Genomic DNA, 17,762 nt, shown 5'->3' with positions numbered 1-17,762 from the left:
AGTGGTCCTTTAGGATCACAGAAAGGAACGAGATCAGATCCCCAGAGGCGTAGCGAGGGTTTTTAGTCAGTTTTCGCGTCCCCTCCCGACTCCTCATGACGACATGAGGGACACTTAAACCACACCCCTGCCAACCCCTAATCACGCCCCCATCACACCCCTAGTCACGCATACCATAAAGATTTCAAAAGAAATATGTTGTTTTATCAATCAAACCAAACTGGTCCTTTCCATCCTGGCTCATTTTAACATTTGAAAATAAGAAATATATTAATCTAAAGGATGGAAATAAAGTTTAAAGTCAGTTAAACACATTTTTCAGAAAATGAAATACATTTATTTACATAGATCTGTACATCAGTCCTGAAAGAAGGACAAATGAGAAAAAAAGAGGGACAGAGGGATAGGGGTCCCAAAAGAGGGACTGTCCCTCCAAAAGAGGGACAGTTGGGAGCTATGCTATAGTTGTCCTTTAAGTGGAAGGATGAACCTACTGCCTGCCACACCCCAGAGTGCTGCTTCCCAGCAATCTTAGTGTCATGTCCCACAATGCCTCTGGCCTTACCTGAATGGGAGCCGGGGTGATCAGTGGCTGCAATAAGGGCTGATGCACAAAAGAGCGGTTCTGAAGCATTTTTTAAAACACTTGCAGGGGTAAAACCGCTTGGCTAATGAAAGTGAATGGGCTGGTGCACACCAGAGGGGTTTGTTTTTCCCCCAAACCCCAACTGCTGTCCTGCAGCATTTTTTAGATTTCTGAGTTGTTTATGCCTTAATGTTAAGTATAGGAAAGTGGAAAACGGCTCTTAAAAACACTAGATTAGAGCGATTTTCGGTACTTATCCGTTAGCTGGGCGCATCCGGCAGGTGGCGACAAAACTCCAGCAGAGTTACAACTTTCCCTACTATCCATGTCGGCCTGGAGGGGGAATAGTAATTAGCGCCACCTGCCGGATGCGCCCGGCTAACGGATAAGTACCCGATTTTCCAGGTGTTTTTGTTACAGTAGCTGTTCAGTAACAGCTGTACTGTAACAATATGTGAAAACTTTACACTTTACTTTACATTGAGGACGAAACGCTTCCGAAATCTGCACACGCGCAGCAGGAGGCGCGTTTGCGGCTTGGCAAAAACCTCAAACCGCCGGTGTGCACCATCCCATTGCAATACATTAGCCAAGCGTTTTTCCAGGCGGATGCGGCCGGCGGATCGCTCCAAAAACCGCTCGGTGTGCACTAGGCCTAAAAACCACTAGCGTTTTGTGGATTTGCTCGAAGTTTTTGGTGTGCACTGCCCCTAACTGTGTCTTCTCCCCATTAGGCAGTATAGGTAGGGTTGATTGGTTACTGCACAGTGTCCTTCTGAGTGAAGTCATGTGAAAGGGAGGAGGATTTCATAATTAGATAGATTTGGAGGTGTTGGCCTTTGTTGTGAAAGGTGGGTGAAGGGGGGTGAAGGGGGAATCAGCCGCAGAACAAACACACAGGCCTTAATTCACAGAGGGCAGTTTAGTAAAATTATTTAGGTCGGTAAAATGCTGCATTCGGTATTTTACACTTCCCACAAGTGGTGTGCATGAGCCAATAATTTCCTGTCCAGTGCATCCCTGTCATCCCTTTAGATGTGCTGCAGCCACTAGAGGGAGCTCTTCTTTATACCAGTATACAGATATGCACATCTAAAGGGATACAGAAAAGCCTTTTAAAATGTCTCCGTCTCCTGCTCTGCCGTTCTGAAGTCCCGCCCTCCAGAGATTCAGATCAAATGGGGTGAAGAAGCGGGCTGTGGGGCTCTCCTAATTGGCTGTCTGCTTCATCTGCCACTGTTACCACATTGAGGTTGTGAGTTATTGGCTGGTCGGAGCTGGAGATAAATACCGAACACTTCTGCTTGATTTACCGAATGCTTTAATCTTTTTGCAATTTCTTGACATTTCTTGAAGTATTTACCGCACACGTCTGTAATTTTACTTTTCAGTGTGGCAATAAGTTTAGTGAATTTGCCTTTGGTAAGATGATCGGTTCGGCTCATGTGTGGGCTTTTTTTTCCTCGTTTTTTTTTAAGCGTTTTGCTGCGATTTTCTGTGCGTTTTCTCGTTTTTGTGGGCGTTTTTGTAAGAGCTTTTGCAGAGCGCTTCCGTCTTTTAATCCGGAAAAAAATACGGAAACAATAAATACAATGTTTTTTTTTTAAAAAACGCTCACGCAATCGCTTGCCAAAGCGATTTTATGAGCGTTTTGCGTTTTTCCTATACCTTCCATTGAGGCAAATTGCCTCAAAAATGGCTCAAGCTCCGCTTTTCTAAGCGGATTGCAAACGAACCGCTCAGATATGAACTCTCTCATAGAGAATCATTGCACAAGCGCTTTCAGGGCGAATTTAAGAATCTTAAATTGTTACAAAAATGTTTATAATGGGAAAAAGGCCTTTTAAATCAGCTGTTTCCTGCATTACCAAATAAGGTAATAGGGCTGGTGCACACCAGAGCGGTTCCTGAGCATTTTTAAAAATGCTTGTGGATAAAAAAACGCTCTGGTAATGTATCTCAATGGGCTGGTGCACACCAGAGCGTTTTTCCACAAATGCAAACTCGGGGGCTGCAGCATTTTTTAGGTTTCTGCCTCAATGTTAAAGCATAGGAAAGTGGAAAACTGCTCTGAAAAACGCTAGATCAGAGCGGTTTGCCAGGCGTTTTTGTTACAGAAGCTGTTCAGTCACAGCTTTACTGTAACAATATTTGTAATCTACTACACAAAACCAGTCCAAAAAACGCTAGGCATGTGTAGAAAACCTCTCGGGCCTGTACACACTGAAAAACGCAAGCAAAATCGCAAGTGCATGTACTTTTAAAAACGTATTGTATGTCTGCGTTTTTGATGCGTTTGCGTTTTTCTTGTAATTGCTGATTGGCTAAAGAATCCTTTGTTTTTTTTCTAGTTTACATTTCAACAGGAATCAGGAAATTGCAGAGTCTTCTGGGATACTGACTTCTGAAAAACGCAATGGAATCGCATTGCATTGCGTTTTTTCATGCGTTTTTCAAGCGATGCACTTAAAAAAGAGCAGCAGCACCAGTGTGTACAGGTCATCAAGATTTTCATTATTTTTCAAAAGACCTTGCGATTTTAAAAACGCATGCGTTTTTAAAAATGCAGCGCAAGCGCAGCAGTGTGTACAAGCCCTAAACACGCCTAGAATCGCTCTGAAATCTGCTTCAAAAACCTCTAGCGTTTTGCGGATCTGCTAGAGGTTTTGGTATGCACTGGCCCTGAATTAAGGCCATTGTAGTAATTGGAGTTTAGGCCTGGTGCACACCAAAAACCGCTAGCAGATCAGCAAAATGCTACCAGATTTTGAAAAGCTTTTTCTTATTTTTCTGTAGCGTTTCAGCTAGCATTTTGCGGTTTTGTGAAGCGTTTTTGGTGTAGTAGATTTCTTATATTGTTACAGTAAAGCTGCTACTGAACAGATACTGTAACAAAAACGCCTGCAAAACCGCTCTGAACTGCCGTTTTTCCGAGCGGTTTGCGTTTTTCCTATACTTTACATTGGAGGCAGAAACGCCTCCGCAATCCAAAATCTGCAGCAGCCCGGGAGTATGCGTTTCTGCAAAACGCCTCCTGCTCTGGTGTGAACCACCCCATTGAGATACATTACCCAAGCGTATCCACATCCGCAAGCGGATCGAAAAACGCTGCCGAACCGCTCTGGTGTGCACTAGGCCTATAAGTGTGTTTTGCCATTTACACACAAATAAATTACGACAAACGAACAGCACAAGTCATGGATCATGGAACCATTGTTGAAAATATTCACTTTTCTTGTTTTATTTGTGAAGCTTGCGACTCTTTATATACATATAAAACTCTGTACATTTGTAAATTACAAAATAAAGGCTTTTTTATAAGTTATCTAAAAAAGTTTTTGAAGTTAAAAACAGAACAAAACAAAAAATTCTATTGCGTTTAAGAATACAAAAATAAACAGATTGGCATAATATACCGATACAGTGTGTACAATGTAGTGTACAGTTATATGAAAGCTGTGCACTCACAGCAAAAGTTTCTCATCAGAGAAGAAGACCCCTTTAATATACCCCTCTGCCCCATCCCCTTCCCCCACTCCCTCCACAAAACAGATGACGTACCCAAAGAATATAGACATCTGCTAGCCTTAGGAAAGGGGGTTATTTAAAGGACCAATCCAGCAAAAAAGTAAGCAGCTAAAATCTGACAGAACTGACAGGTTTTGGACTAGTCCATCTCCTCATGGGGGATTCTCAGGATTTGTCAGATTTTAACTGCTTACTTTTTTGCTGGAGTGGTCCCTTAAGAGGCATTAAAAATCCAATGTCAGGGAAAAATTTGTTTTGGAGGTCGAGTTCACAGTACTCAGTTGTGTTGCAGAATTATTCTGCATTACAACTCACTGCCCATACAGTTATATAGGCCTGTTCACAGTGCTGTATTGGAACTGTTCATGTCATTCTAACTCGCTGCATGCAGGCTTTGTATTAAAGTCTAGGGTCCATATGCAACTAACTTTTTCTCCTGAGTTTTCTCCTAGTGTCAATAAATTGCCTTTTACACCACCAGCAAACAAGCAAATACTCAAAATAATTTTGACAGTACTTTTTCACCTCCTTTTTGGTGTTTTTTCAATTGCAAAGTGCTGAAAACTTAATTAAAAATGAGGATGAACAAATTATCTCCTAGGAGAAAATGTGAATTGCATATAGGCCTATGTCTAGTTTCCATTATAGTTCACACTTATTATCATTCGAGCAACTGACCACTGTGAACCTCGCTGGAGAGTTTGAAATAAAGTTTGACCTCTGGGCGTGGTTTGTACTGCTGTCTGTGTCCCAGCTGGGGAGACTGTCACCTATGGAAGCAGGAAATTTGGGTGCCAGAACGCTGTGGAAGTTTGGGCGCGAGGGCCTGCTATTTGTAGCTGTATTTTGCATAGGGCACTGCACTGGCACCCACATTTGCGCCCATCGTCAATATTAATATGGCAGTGCCCAAACTTCCCCGCAGCCCAATATTTTTGTGGTGCGTTTGCAGCAGTGAACTGAGCAACTGAAGTGAGGGGAGTATGGAGGCTGCCATATTAATTTCCATTTAAACAATACCAGTTGCCTGGCAGCCCTGCTGATCTATTTGGCTGCAGTAGTGTCTGAATAACACCAGGAACAAGAATGCAGCTAATCTTGTCAGATCTGACAATAATGTCAGAATCACCTGATCTGCTTGTTCAGGGTCTATGGCTAAATGTATTAGAGGCACAGGATCAGCAGGATTGCCAGGCAACTGCTATTGTTTAAAAGGAAATGCATATGGCAGACTCCATAGCCACTTTGCTGCAGTTGTCCTTTAAGAGGAAATAAATATGGCAGCCTCCATAGTCCTCTCACTTCAAATATATATATATAGTGAGCATTGACATAACATGGCCTCTGTGGTTTTCCGTGGCTGTTGGGGACAGTAGGGGGAACATTATGAAGGCTTCTCTCCAATTCTATAATAAAGCGTCTCTATATTACAATGTAAGAAAGTGCTGGCCGATGTGTAAGCAGGCCTAAGAGACCGTGATCTCGTCTTCCTGGTCCACATCGGAGTCTGACTCTGATAAGTCTGAGTTTTTGCTGTGGCTGCTGGAGTGACAGGGGGAGGAGAGCAGCTGGGCCTCGGCCACTAGGTGGAGCTCTGCGCGCTGATAAGACAGGGTCTCTTCCTCGCCTTCTGATGTCTTCTTGCCCACATCGCTGAGGTCGGGGTTGGGGTTGAACTTGTTGGGGAGAGTCTGCTCTCTGCAGCCCCCGGAGGACAACAGTTCCCTCTCTTTGGAGTTCCTCCATTTCATCCTTCTGTTCTGGAACCAGATTTTTACCTGATGAATGAAAAAAAAGTCATGTAAGTAAAGTAAAGGACACCATATAGTCAGAGATGAATAATATGGGGCCCTCTGTTAAACGTGGTAGAGACTTAACAACATAGATACCTTAAACTGCAGTATAGTTAAACAACCACAAGATGTCACTCTGTGTAAAATGTAATGGTAATCTTTATGGGATTGTCATTTCCTGTATTTTCTCTGTTCCAAGTAAGCTGCATGTCCTGATTGTGCTGTGTGATTTATCTCTGCATGTTTTTCTTCATTAAAAAGTTCTAACTTCTGATACTGGGTGCCTATCTGTGTGTACAGAACCATAAGCTCTAACAGAACGCACATTTATGTGGTTTTACGTGTGCTCCATAGACTTGCAACAACAGCAAAAATGCCAGCGTTTTCCACAAATCACCAATTGCCTGACCCTGGTGAGAGCTGAAATCTTTAACACCTAATATGTTATCAGCACCTTCACCCCGGCAAATGATCTCCCTTTTCACTTGGTCTTTTCTGACTGGTAAGACTTCTAACAGCCATGTGCACTTGTAATGACAAGGAAACAGCAGTGTGCAGTTAGAAGTCTTCTCAGGTGGGAGAGACAAAGTGAGGAGGGGAAGCCCATCCATAGCAGCACACATAGGGAACTTAAAAATATTGAATGACCTTTTTTGAGTACTAAAAATCCACTACTGAACTACAACCCTTTCTTTACAGGAACCCGTTTCATAGCATCCCTGTGACTTTTACTGCCAGCTACATGTGCAGGCATTTATATAAGTTTGGAAAAGCAAGTTCAGCAGGCGGAGGGGTGGGGGTTGAGGGGGTTGTAGACAACAAGTTTCATATAACTTTTTACATTTCTAGGGTCTATACTGAGCACTATTTGCAGTAAAATCACCCACGCAAAACGCCACCGTTTTGCGATTTATAGTTTGAATGAACCCTAAGGTGCCCAGTAATGATATGGACTCCATAAGGTATTTGTTTAAACTCTATTCACTCAGTTTACCCTTCTGCTACATAGATTTGGTAAAATTGTACCATCAAGATTGTATCATAAGTGGCCACCCAGCAGAGAAGGATTGACATGAAATGGAGCCCTAGGCAAGATAGCAAATTTGGCACCCCCTGCTGCCACCTAGTAAGATGGGGAATGGGGGTCAGATAAGGTGCTAGCTAGGCCCCTGGACACCAACCAGGCACAAGGCAACTGCCTAAATGCCTTGTGTATGATCCGGCCCTGCCACCCTGAATCATACCTGGAACAAGCATGCAGCCAGTAAATCCTGAATACGTGGTCTTCCTGCTTGTTCCGGGTTATGCCGTGCATACACGGCTCGTTTATTGCGCCGGATCGAGCCAGCGGCTCGATGCCGGCGCATCCCCGCTCGTCTACGCTTGCGCGCGGATCGACTGCCGCTCGTCCCTGCCGGCGCTCCTTATCACTGCTCGATTCCCTGCCATTGTATGCCGGCGGGAATCGAGTGGGTGCGGGTCAAGCGGCATGATCGGGCCAGCTGAATATTATCAGCTGGTCGATACACGGTACAGAAACGTACCGTGTATCCCCAGCATTAGTGACAATGAAGGAGGCAGATCACACAGCCAAGCAATCTGCATGTTTGGAAGGAAAAAGTCCTAATCCCATTAGGCCAGCAGTCCTCACAGCCCTGCTGCTGCCCCCTAGTGGATGGAGGAGTAAAGCCACTCTGCTCACCTGAGAGTCCTTCAGCCCCAGCTTGCCGGCCAGTTTCTTCCGGTCAGGTTTGCTGATATATTTCTGTTTCTGGAACATTTTCTCCAGAGCTTTGCGCTGCACGTCGGAGAAGACGGCCCGGCGGAGCATCCCGCGTCGGGGTTTCCCCCGGGCTGCCAGGGGCCAGGAGAAGGTGCCGGGCATCGGGACCACGGAGGAGGAGGCTGTATGGAAAGAAGGGGCGGAGCATTAGTCAAGAAAAACATTCTCAGCAGCTTCCATAAAAGCAGATCACTTCACTATTTTGCGGACCAATCAAATGAACTTCCTGTCTATTTGGGCTGGCCGAGTTCTGACCTGAATACAATTAGCATTAAATCTGCATGCAAACTGAAACTATTTGCATCTCCCTGACCATCTCCAGTCATGCTGAGAGTAAAGTCTGGTACACACTTTCAATGATGATTGGCCAATCAGTGACCGACTACCACCTCCATGTAGTATGAGGGCCAACAGATTTTGAATACTATTAGCAGATTGTGTAAGTAAGCTGTTATACTACATGAAAGTGGTAATATTTACCAATGATTGGCCAATCAAAGTTGAATGTGTGTACCGGGCTTAAAACATGGCTGCCATTCTGCATGTGTCTTGGTCTGCTACTTCTAGTCCAGCATTGGACCTGAGGTGAACGGCCCTCACTGCGCAGATATCACCAGGCGATTCCCTTTTTATTAAAACGGTGATATGTGACAATCATTTTGAAAATCTGAGAAGAAAATGCGTTAAATAAGATTTGAATTCTGACAGCCACTCTTTATAATTACTAAAGGATACCCAAAGTGACATATTACATGATGAGACATGTGTATGTACAGTGCCTAGCACACAAATAACTATGCTGTGTTCCTTTTTTTCTTTCTCTGCCTGAAAGAGTTAAACATCAGGTACGCAAGTGACTGTTTCTGTCTGGGTCGGACTATAGCGTAACCCTCACTGATAAGGAATTACAGCGATAAAACACTTTCTTAGCAGTAAATGGCTTCTGAGAGCAGGGAAGTGATGAAGAGGGTCAATAGATTTTAGCTCTGGCATACTTTACTGAATGTGTCATTGAGCAGATACATTGAAACAGTAAACACTTAGGCCTGGTGCACACCAAAAACCGCTAGCAGATCCGCAAAATGCTAGCAGATTTTGAAACGCTTTTTCTTATTTTTCTGTAGCGTTTCAGCTAGCGTTTTGCGATTTTGTGAAGCGTTTTTGGTGTAGTAGATTTCATATATTGTTACAGTAAAGCTGTTACTGAACAGCTTCTGTAACAAAAACGCTGGCAAAACCGCTCTGAACAGGCGTTTTTCAGAGCGGTTTGAGTTTTTCCTATACTTAACATTGAGGCAGAAACGCCTCCGCAATCCAAAAAATGCCTCACCCCGGGAGGATTCGTTTCTGCAAAACGCCTCCCGCTCTGGTGTGCACCACCCCATTGAGATACATTGACCAAGCGTATCCGCAGCCGCAAGTGGCTGCAGAAACGCTGAAAAAGCCGCTCGGTGTGCACCAGCCCTTAAAAAGTAGATTTAAACATAAAATAAAACTATAGTATATCTAAGAGTAATTTTTAGGAGGAGGAGGATAGATACAATTGTTTATCTCATCAGTTTATTTTCACCTCGTGTTTCCTTGAAGTCTCTAAATGTGACAAATATGGTGAATGAAGCTATAAAATTTTGCCTGGGACATCACCACGCCACCATGTGGCAGTCTTTCCCCTTCCAACAATGAGAGAATCCAGGTTTTCAGCCTGACCAATGGCTGCAGAGCATTTTGGAACCTGCAGAGCCCTGGCGTTCTGTAGTGAAAGGATCGCTATTCCTTTTACTGGTATAAATGGAGGGATGAATGGGACAGTTGGGGGTAAGCTATGCGGTATCCACAACAGCTCTCGGCGTTGTCAGTTATTGTTAACCCCCGCACTGCAGAGTGCTGCTGCCAATGTGCTGTCACAACTGCTTGGTATGCAATTAAGCTGGCCACTAACGGTCCAATTTCTAGTGAAAAATCGTTCAAGCGATCAGAAATTCTGATCGGGCGAAAAATCGTTCACTACACCATTAACTAACCAATCATTGCTTCCTACCTATCACGACCACCAAGAAAATCCAAATTTTCATTCGACGAAAATTAATTCGGGCGACATTTTTTTTTCACTCGTTCATAATCGATATTGTCCACCAATGGAGATTATTTACAACCAATCCGATCAGAATTTCTGATCGCTCGAATGGTTTTTCGCTAGAAATTGGACCGTTAGTGGCCAGCTTTAGCCTCATTTTTTGCCATCTATTAGGTTACATCCTTAAAGAGGAACTCCAGTGAAAATAATGTAGTAAAAAAGTGCTTCATTTTTTACCATAATTATGTATAAATGATTTAGTCAGTGTTTGCTCATTGTAAAATCTTTCCTCTCCCAGATTCACATTCTCACATGTATTACATGGTGACATTGTTACTGTGGGCAGGTTATGTAGCTGCTCCTAGCTGTTTTGGCTGTTAGAGACAGCTGTAAACAGCTAATTCCTGTCTGTGTACATTGTTACATTGCGGCAGTTTGCCCAGAGTACCGCGGTACTCAGAGCTTCTTGTGGGAGGGGTTTCAGCACAAAATCAGTCATACAGCACCCCCTGATGGTCTGTTTGTGAAAATCATTATATTTCTCATGTAAAAGGAGGTATCAGCTACTGATTGGGATAAAGTTCAATTCTAGGTTGGAGTTTCTCTTTAAGGTACTGTTACTACACAACGCAGAGAACAATCATGGATCCCACAGACCGTGCCATCTGAATGGTTGCTAAAGGTTTCCACTAATCCTGCTGGATCAGCCCAAAAAAAGAATGCAGGGCTGTATGTTTTACAAGTCTTAAAACTTTTTTTTTTTGTTAAAGGACCACTATGGAGAAAATTGTAAAATTTAAAATATATGTAGACACATGCAAATAAGAAGTATATTTCTTCCAGAGTAAAATGAGCCAAAAATGACCTTTCTCCTATATTGCAGTAAGTAGTAGAAATCTGACAGAACTGACAGGTTTTGGACTAGCCCATCTCCTCATGGGGGATTCTGAGGGTTTTGTTTATTTTCAAAAAGCACTTAGTGAATGGCAGTTTCTCTGTCCAACTGCCCAAAAAGTGCAGTGAGCAAGGAAGCTGGCCAGCATCACTGTATAAATGATTTTCAGGGAATGTCTTTACAAAGCATAAAAGCCTTCTTGAGAATCCCCCAGGAAGAGATGGACTATTCCAAAACCTATTGGCTGTGTCAGATTTCTACTACCTACTGTAAGTGACAGCCACATAGGAGAAAAGTAATTTATGGCTCATTTTACTCTGGAAGAAACATACTTCTTCGTTTTACATGTGTACACGTATTTTACATTTTACAATTTTTTTCACAATAGTGGTACTTTAAGGTTTTTTTTCATGCAAGTTATAATCTACAACGTTTTACGTTTTTAACAAAGCATTTACTTTACTCTCCTTGGTTTCCTGGTAACTTATGGTAGACTCTTCCGCCTAGAAGTGTATGAAACTCATCTCTATGGCTGAATCTCTCCAGGAATGCAAGCCAGAGAATGGCTGAGCTAATTAGCCCCCCCCCCTGACTGTCTCTGGCCTGAGGGGAGGGGTGGGGGGAGTAGTCCCTCTATAGAGGAACACAGCTGCTAATGAAGCATGCTTGGTAATTGTCTTGTAATGAAGTAGCAGAGAAAAGGCAGCTAAAACCTAAATATCCAGAGGAGATAATAGGGTGACACTTCCCAACTAAACAGTGGAGTATATGGAGAGAGACCATCACTGGCATACAGATGACAGGGACTGAGCAATGGCTGCACTCTATAGAGCAGCACTCTATGGGGGGGAGGCCTTTCACTGCAGGTATAATAGAAGCTGAGTTCATTAGAACAATCCATCACTGACGGCAACATTGTAGCACCGGCTGGAATATTGGCAGGGGGTGTTCCGGGGGTTATTATTCTAGGCCGCGGTGTCACAATCGCAGCCTTATAAGGGATAGTCGCCTATTCAATACCAGAAGTGTTATCCAGTTACTGCACTGAGTGTACTGAGTGCAAATAACATACTACAGGTTTAGCAAACTTTATAGGAAGATCTTAAAATTAGTGTTTAAAGGTTGTAATACTACACTGATTTTTTTCTTTTTCAAATTTTTTTTTATAAAGATGTCAACTGTTGCCGTAACTGGCAGACAAACGGTGCTGCAGGGAGCAGAGACGGATCATCCACAGGGCATCTTAGGCAGATGCCTAGGGCTGGCACCTTTTCTGACACCCATTCCACGTGTTACTTTACCCAAGAAGCCAGGCAGTCAGCAATAGGTGATACATTTGGTATCTTGCCTAGTACCCCATTTCTTGTTAAGCCTTCTCTGGCAGGGAGTGTCATAAGGTTGCATGGAGTATTGTATACTTCAGGGAGTATAATCAATATGTTGGTGCTTCATAAATACAATAAATAATAATAATAAGGAAGCAATGCAGCAGGGAGTATGGTAAGCTGCAGGGAGTGCCACAAGGCAAACTGTTGCAGGGAGTATAAAGGTACGTACTCTTCCAGTTCAGTAAGCTAGTACCTATTCAGTAAGGAGTCCTTGGGCAAGACCCCCTAAGGCTGCTACCGCCTATAGAGCTCACCCTAGTGATTGCAGCTCTGACGCTTTGAGTCTGCCAGGAGAAATGTTATTTGTCTTGTCTAATGAGGCACTGCATGCTGCAGAACATCTAATAACGCAACAGTGGTAGTACACACATCCAATTTCGATTGGCCAATTTTACCTCCTCCATGTAGTATGATAGCTTACCAACACAATCTGTTCATAGTGTTTAAAATCTGCTGGCCCTCATAATACATGAAGGCGGTGAAATTGATCAGTTATTGGCCAATCAAAATTGAAAATGTGTACCAGGCATTAGAAGAAATCTCGCATTCTTGTTTTCTTATATGCTGGGGGAGGGCAATTCTGAAGGAAATAGTTAATGGAAGACAAGACTCAGCGTGCTGGAAAATCCTTGCCATTAAACGACACCCGAGTCCTAATAAACTAAATAATTGTATATATCCTCCTTTTCCTAAAATTGACTTTTTAAGATATTCCACAGTTTTATTTTATATTTAAATCTACTTTTTATGTTTTTCCTGTTTTATTGTTTTTGCTCAATGACGCATTCATTGAAGTCTGCAGAGCTAAAATCTATGAACTATTGACTCTTTTTATCTCTTTCCTGCTCTCAGAAGCCATTTTCTGCTAGGAAAGTGTTTTATAGTTGTAATTTCTTATCAGTGAGGGTCACACTGTGGTCTAACCAAGTCCAGCCACCTGATATTTAACTCTTTCAGGCAGAGAAGGAAAAAAAGGAACACAGACTAGATATGTGTGTGCTAGGCACTGTACATACACATGTCTCTCTCATCATGTCACATGTCACCTCGGGTATACTTTAAACACTTCAGGTTTTGGTCACCCAGCCAAATTCCCTCGGTCTCCCTTGCTAACCATGAACCATGTTCAGTCACCAGAAGTGCAGTGACTGGACGGCCGAGGGGTGTCGGCAGAGGAGGCTGAGGGGGAGGCCACTGGCCATCCATCACTCTGCAATTAGGCAAACATGGCGCTAATTTCTGGCTTGCCATGGTACGGGGACACCTCACACACAAGGCGGAGATCACTGCGGGGGTCTCGTGAAAATAGTGCAACGCTATCTGACCCCGGACGCTGAATTAGCCGCTGGCTGGTGAGTGTCGATCACAGCACTGTGTGTGGCTGGGTGGAGGCAGTCCGCCGATTGGTCACGCTGCTGCAGGCATTGTCCAGCGTGGCCGGCTCTGTGGGAAAAGCCGGCCAGTAGAGGGGGATGCGGGGGGCTACCCGGGAGAGGGGGAACGCCTCAGATTTTCAGCCTGACATCCCTGGCTAATTTGTGGAGCAGAGAAAAGCTGTAGAATGTCAGCCCTCACTGTTGGCCATCAATAGGCCATCAAATTACTGAGACTGATTCAGTTACATGGGGGGGGGGCAGCAAGGCACCGAGATGTCAGAGGAGGCTCTTACCTGGGAAATAGGAAGACCTGATGAACGGTTGGAAGGAACCCTCAAAGTACGGCAGAGAGAAGGTGGTCTTTGGGGGAGCTCCGTGGAGCAGCGTCTGTGAGGAATCTGAAAGATAGGGGAGGAAACACCGTTGATCAACTTTTATTCAACAAATCCTAGCCACGAAGTCTGTTAGCTTAATCCTTTAGGAATTCTGTTTATTCTAAAGCCCGCTACACACTTTCAATCATGATTGGCCAATCACTGACCAATTTTGCCACCACCATGTATTATGAGAGTCAAAATATATGAATATTATGAGCAGATTGAGTAAGTAAAGCCTCATATTACATAGAGCTAGTAAAATTGGTCAGTGATTGACCAATCATAATTGAAAGTGTGTACCAGGCTTAATACTTCTCTTTCAAATATAACATTTGTGTTGGCTTTCAGCCAACAGATAACCTCCCATCGGGATGTTAAAACGTGGGAAGGACTGCCTGTGTTCACACCGACCAATCGTGAAGCTTGATCGCTGCAGTGAAATGTTACAACTGACATTTAGAATGACGACGCCTACTGGGCGGTCCCACCCGCGCGCAGCAGCGTCACACGTGAGTAACGGCGCTGCCGCCAGCGCATCATTCATCATAACAGTCAACAACAAAAAAAAAGAACTGTATGGTTACAGCATCATTTAGGAACAGCCCCCATTTTTTTTACACCAGTATTTATTTGGGGTTCACCAGTAGAGTAGATACAGGAATTTGGGACTGCACATGTGACAGAGTACTTACAAATGGCAATCATTATATTTCCATTTTTCATCCTAATATCCTAATATTAAAATGTTTGTTTTTTCCAGTTCTTCCTTCTCCGGGATACAGAAAGCTGATGTTTTCGTGATACGGACGGTAAGGACCTTAAAGTGTACAGTTGTATAAGGAATTCCCTAATCTGCCTAATATTGGTTAACATAAATACTTATTTCCAATAAAAAATGATCTTTTTAAAGCTTGGTACGCACATCCAATTTTGATTGGCAAACGATTGGCCACTTTGATGTAATATGAAAGCTTAGCTACATAATCTGCTCATAGTATTCAAAATTTGCTGCCCTTCATATTACATGAAGATGGTAAAATTGGTCAGTCATTGACCAATCAAAATTGGATGTTCGTATGCACCCTAATGCCTAATACACACAATGAGATTTTCTGGCAGATTTCTTGCCAGATCGATTCTTTTCAGCATGTCCAATCTGATTTCCGATTGATTGTTCATAAAAGTAAACAGAAAATCGATCAGAAAATCTCATTGTGTGTATTAGCCTGGTACACACTTTCAATTATGATTGGCCAATCACTGACCAATTCTAACATAATTGACAGCGTGGAGCAGGATTTATTCCTTATTCTGTCATTTGTTGTTAATTTGGCTTCATGTAATGGTCATTTGGGCCTAAAGCCCTGTACACACCTTCAATTATGATTGGCCAATCACTGATCAATTTTACCTCCCCCATGTAGTATAAGGGTTTACTTGCAAAATCTGCTCATAGTATTCAATATCTGTTGACCCTACATGGAGGTAAAATTGGTCAGTGATTGGCCAATCATAATTGAAAGTGTGTATTGGGCTTAAACTAGATTTCTAGAGGTGCAGGAGCCATTGCTTGGAATGCTGCAGGTACAGGTTCTGGACCGCTCACCTGTTCTTGATGTGGAGTTGGACAGGATGGCATTCACGCCAAACTTCAGGAAGGTGGAGCCGCTGTTGCTGGAGTTTGAGCCCTGCCTGGCGCCGAGAAGTTCAGAGGTGTCCGCCAGACTGGTGGGCGTCTCGGACATCGGCGGGGAGATGCTGGGAGGAGGTATGGCCCGAGGAAGGTATCCAGCAGTAGAAGGTCGAGTGATCCTCAGCAGGTCCTCCACCAGGAAGCTGGAATGGTTGGAGAGGGCACTCTGCAGGCTCTGGGGCAGGCTTAAGGTCGGCGTAGGCCGCAGGAGATTGGGGTACACGGCCGCTGGGGCTATTAGGCTGGGGAACATCATCTTGCCCTGAATGTCCGGCTAATATCTCTGCGTCTCTCGGTTCTCTTGGTGTTCTGAGCTGCGTCCCTCGGAAAAGTGGCTTTTATAGTGCTGAACATGCTCAGGTCCTTTCACATGTGACAGCTCCAACAATAGACCCTCAGCAAAATCCCCCACTTTAGCTTCATTCATGGAGACCCCAGTCCACCCTGATTGGCTCACCAGGCCAATTTATGATTGGATTAGACCCCATAAGTAAGCAATCCACTATGTGGCTGCAACAATAGACCTGTAGCCATCGGCCATAGAGAGAGTGTGTGCAGCCCCCTCCTCAGCGGCGGCCCAGCGGGGGTCTGTTCTGCACTAACACACAGGCTAATTAAATGCCTATTTAAGAAACTTTCCAATGACATCTCAGCCTGACTGAAGAAAAAGGGATGATTTAAAGACAGCACTAAATTTATTTGCTGCTCCCCTGCTGGGGTTAGAAAATAAATTAATATTCATACTGGGGGAATCCGGGGCTGCACGGGGGTCAGTGTGTAGAGTTGTAGACCAATCGGATTTAACTTCTGGCTGGCAAAGAAAAAAGTTGAACTTAAAACTACACAAATAAATATTTAATATCTCAGACTTCCAGAGTTGTGTGGGAATTTTATGGATATTTGTAGCTTAGATACCATCTGTTTACTCTTTGATATTAGGGGAGCATTACAGGTGTCAATGGGGATTGAAATCGGTTGCACTCTGTGGTTAGTGGAATGACAACACCTTGGAATAGGACTCCATCGCGCAGAGGAGCTCACAATCGAATGCCCCCCTCCCGCACCTCTCTCTCCACTTCTAATCTACTGTTTTTGGCCTGATACATAACTCAATATAGCTGCTCCCAGTATAGATTAGCTAGGTAGGAGCCCCCAGCATAGGTTAGATAGGTAGGAGCCCCCAGCATAGGTTAGATAGGTAGGAGCCCCCAGCATAGGTTAGATAGGTAGGAGCCCCCAGCATGGGTTAGATAGGTAGGTGCCCCCAGTATAGGTTAGATAGGTAGGTGCCCCCAGTATAGGTTAGATAGGTTGGTGCCCCCAGTATAGGTTAGATAGGTAGGTGCCCCCAGTATAGGTTAGATAGGTAGGTGCCCGCATTATGTTTGATAGGTAGGTGCCTCCAGTATAAGTGATAGGTAGGTGCCTCCAGTATAGGTTAGATAGGTAGGTGCCCCCAGTATAGGTTAGATAGGTAGGTTCCCCCAGTATAGGTTAGATAGATATGTAGGTGCCCCCAGTAAAGGTTAGATAGGTAGGTGCCCCCAGTATAGGTTAGATAGGTAGGTTCCCCCAGTATAGGTTAGATAGATAGGTGCCCCCATTATAGGTTAGATAGGTGGGTGGCAGCAATATAGGTTAGATAGTTAGGTGCCCTCCCATAACGGAGGAGGGAGTCAGCCGTGGGGAGGGTGGCCCAACTTCTCCCTCCCTTCCTCTCCCCGGGGCCGCCCTCCGTGCTTCCCCCCTCCGCTGCAGCGTTAGTGCCTTGTATCATACCTCCCAACTTTTTGAGATGAGAAAGAGGGACACTTAAGCCATGCCCCTGCCATGCCCCGTTACACCCCTAGTCATGCATACCATACAGATTTCATAAGAAAAATGTTGTTTTATAATTCAAACCACACTGGTCCTTTCTATCCTGATTCATTTTCCTTCATAGTAACATTTTAAATTAGTAAGATATAAATTTAAAGGATGGGAATAAAATTTAGAGTCAATCAAACACATTTTTTTAGTTAAGAAATATATATATTTACGTAGAAAGAGGGACAAAGTCTTGAAAGAGGGACAAATGAGGAGGAAAGAGGTACAGAGGGACAGGACTCCCAAAGAGGGACTGTCCCTCCAAAAGAGGGACAGTTGGGAGCTATGCTTGTATAGAGCAACTCATCTCTCTGCTGTTCCAATCACCGATCACTTGCCGCTGGTCTCCTCTGCATAGCTGCATATACACACTCTACTTCCTGATTATCAGGAACAGGAAGTA

The 17,762-nt window shown here is 43.9% G+C and overlaps 1 protein-coding gene across 1 annotated transcript; it reads right to left on the bottom strand.

Moving 5' to 3' along the window:
* Positions 1 to 5,580: 5,580 nt before the first annotated feature.
* DBX1 (developing brain homeobox 1) lies at positions 5,581 to 15,749 on the bottom strand. The gene is made up of 4 exons (XM_068260414.1): positions 15,407 to 15,749; positions 13,717 to 13,821; positions 7,610 to 7,812; positions 5,581 to 5,892 (listed from the first exon to the last, which is right to left on the bottom strand). The coding sequence occupies exons 1-4, from the start codon at positions 15,747 to 15,749 to the stop codon at positions 5,581 to 5,583; spliced, it is 963 nt and encodes a 320-aa protein (XP_068116515.1).
* Between the last annotated feature and the right edge of the window lie 2,013 nt (positions 15,750 to 17,762).

The sequence above is a fragment of the Hyperolius riggenbachi genome, chromosome 11 (genome assembly GCF_040937935.1).
Source record: "Hyperolius riggenbachi isolate aHypRig1 chromosome 11, aHypRig1.pri, whole genome shotgun sequence".
NCBI lineage: Eukaryota > Metazoa > Chordata > Amphibia > Anura > Hyperoliidae > Hyperolius > Hyperolius riggenbachi.
This window is presented reverse-complemented; position numbering and strand designations above follow the sequence as displayed.